Source organism: Daldinia childiae, assembly GCF_008694065.1.
Source record: "Daldinia childiae strain JS-1345 chromosome Unknown Scaffold3, whole genome shotgun sequence".
NCBI lineage: Eukaryota > Fungi > Ascomycota > Sordariomycetes > Xylariales > Hypoxylaceae > Daldinia > Daldinia childiae.
The window spans coordinates 281,129-283,084 of NW_022984644.1; the positions used below are offsets into that span (position 1 = coordinate 281,129).

Sequence of the window (1,956 nt, forward strand, 5' to 3'; positions counted from 1 at the left end):
TTAGTAGCCGGGTTTGCCAGGCATCGGAGGTAGGCCGTGTCCCGTGCTCATAGGAGGTAAATGGTTGTGACAGAAGATCTTGTTTGCACCCGACTTCATCCAGTCTTTCTTGGAGGCATCAATAAACTTGGTGGGATCTTCGTAGCTTTCCAACTGGCAGCACTCCACGTTCTTCATCCACCTATTCGACATAACTTCACTCATCGTGATGCGCTTCTCCGGGTTGGGATTGAGCATTTTCAATAGCAGACGTCGAAGAGGTGCCGGTCTGACGCATACCTCAAATGCAGCAACTTTGGGATAGGTATCATCGCCGATTGCACTAGGGTCCGCTTCTTTCTTGGCATTGATCTTTGTCCAACCATTATTGAGTTCGTTATACGTTTTTTGACTTGGGGATGTCAAGCCTGCCTGCGCTTTCTCCCACAAGTTGGCATTGAAGACAAGGTACAGCATGACGATAGCCGAACTCCAAACGTCCAAGGCGCGGGGATCATAGTCAACACCCTTACTAAGGACTTCGGGGGCTATGTACGGGAGACTGCCACAGATACCAGGTTTGCAAAGACGAATGTCACCCATACCCACACCGCACTGGCCACCGGCTTCCCGCAGACCAGGATGTATACCGGAGAAGACTTCAGAAACACCAAAATCCGTTATCTTTAGTTTGCTATCTTTGGTGATGAGCAGATTCTCCAGCTTGATATCTCGGTGGGCGATGCCATTCGAGTGCAAATAGTTGATTCCTTGGCAGAGCTGCTTGAACAAGCACATACGGTCAATTTCGCGAGACTCTTCTCGAAGATACTTCTTGGAAACTAGACCGAAAAGGTCACCTTCGGAACAGTACTCCATTACATGATTCCAACGTCCATGGTCAGTACACAAGCGAATAGTCTCGACGATGTTTGGATGATGTAAACTCTTTGCGATGCTATACTCGGATTTTATCTTCTTCTCATACTCTTCGGTAGTTTCCGACGAGCTCTTGGAGCGGAATTCCTTAACAGCGTACAGTTCACCAGGATTACCCTTGCGGACCATAAGAGTAACTTTTGACGTTGCGCCTTTACCCAAGTGCTTTCCGTGGCGACCTAGGAATTTGTGCTGGTATTCGAACTCTTTTGTGAGATCTGCAACATCAACCGTGAAGTCGTCGGGAAGACTGAGACTTAGTCTCCTGGCCTTCATGCCAGTACCGGCGTCTGGGGGAATTGCCCATGGCTGTCTTGTTAGTTCCTCCTCGTTCTTCTTCTTTCGTTCTAGACTCTTTGTTCGTCGGTGTGAATGAGTCTTAGTCGATGCAAACCCTACTACTCTGTTGCGAATAGAAAGGCCCGTGTTCGCTCTGGCTTTTTTAGAGTTGTTTTCTAAAAAGTCACGCGAAGTGGGTATAGACGCGTTATTGGACTTTTCGTGTGAATTAGGAAGCGATTCTGAAGGAGAGGCAGGTGACGGCGGGGTGTTAGATCTTGTCGATACGACTGAGCGGTGATAAGAGAAGCGACGACGGCTTGCATTTGGGGTTACCCTATTGGTAGAGGCAAGAGTGGAATCAGATGTCTCTCCATTATAATTGGGTTCTCTAAACTCCGTTGTTACACTGCCGTCCCCCACGTGGTAACTGTTGCGCTTAAAAATTGACGCCATCCTGGATAATGCGGACGAGGAACGTCGCGCAATAAATCTTACTGGAGCTGTAGTTGTTGACGGACGCCGATCTGAATTAGGTCGACTATATTCAGATTGTGTTGTAAATGGTCTATTTAATGGTTCGTGAGAAACAACTGGTGCGATAGACGTAGGTGACAATGGTGACAATGGTGTAACTTGCGATGGTGGAGGAAGGGTAACAATTGAAGGAGGAAATAAAAGAGCCGGGTTCGTGACGTCTTTATTTACAGCAGTGAGGGAAACATCGGAATGCTCTTGAACACCTGATGCAGAAGCAGC

The 1,956-nt window shown here is 47.9% G+C and overlaps 1 protein-coding gene across 1 annotated transcript; it reads right to left on the minus strand.

Moving 5' to 3' along the window:
- GL218_02833 (Serine/threonine-protein kinase HAL4/SAT4) lies at nucleotides 1-1,653 on the minus strand (the record flags this gene model as incomplete). Its single annotated transcript, XM_033579370.1, has 1 exon — nucleotides 1-1,653. The coding sequence occupies one exon, from the start codon at nucleotides 1,651-1,653 to the stop codon at nucleotides 1-3; it is 1,653 nt and encodes a 550-aa protein (XP_033436356.1).
- Nucleotides 1,654-1,956: the final 303 nt, after the last annotated feature.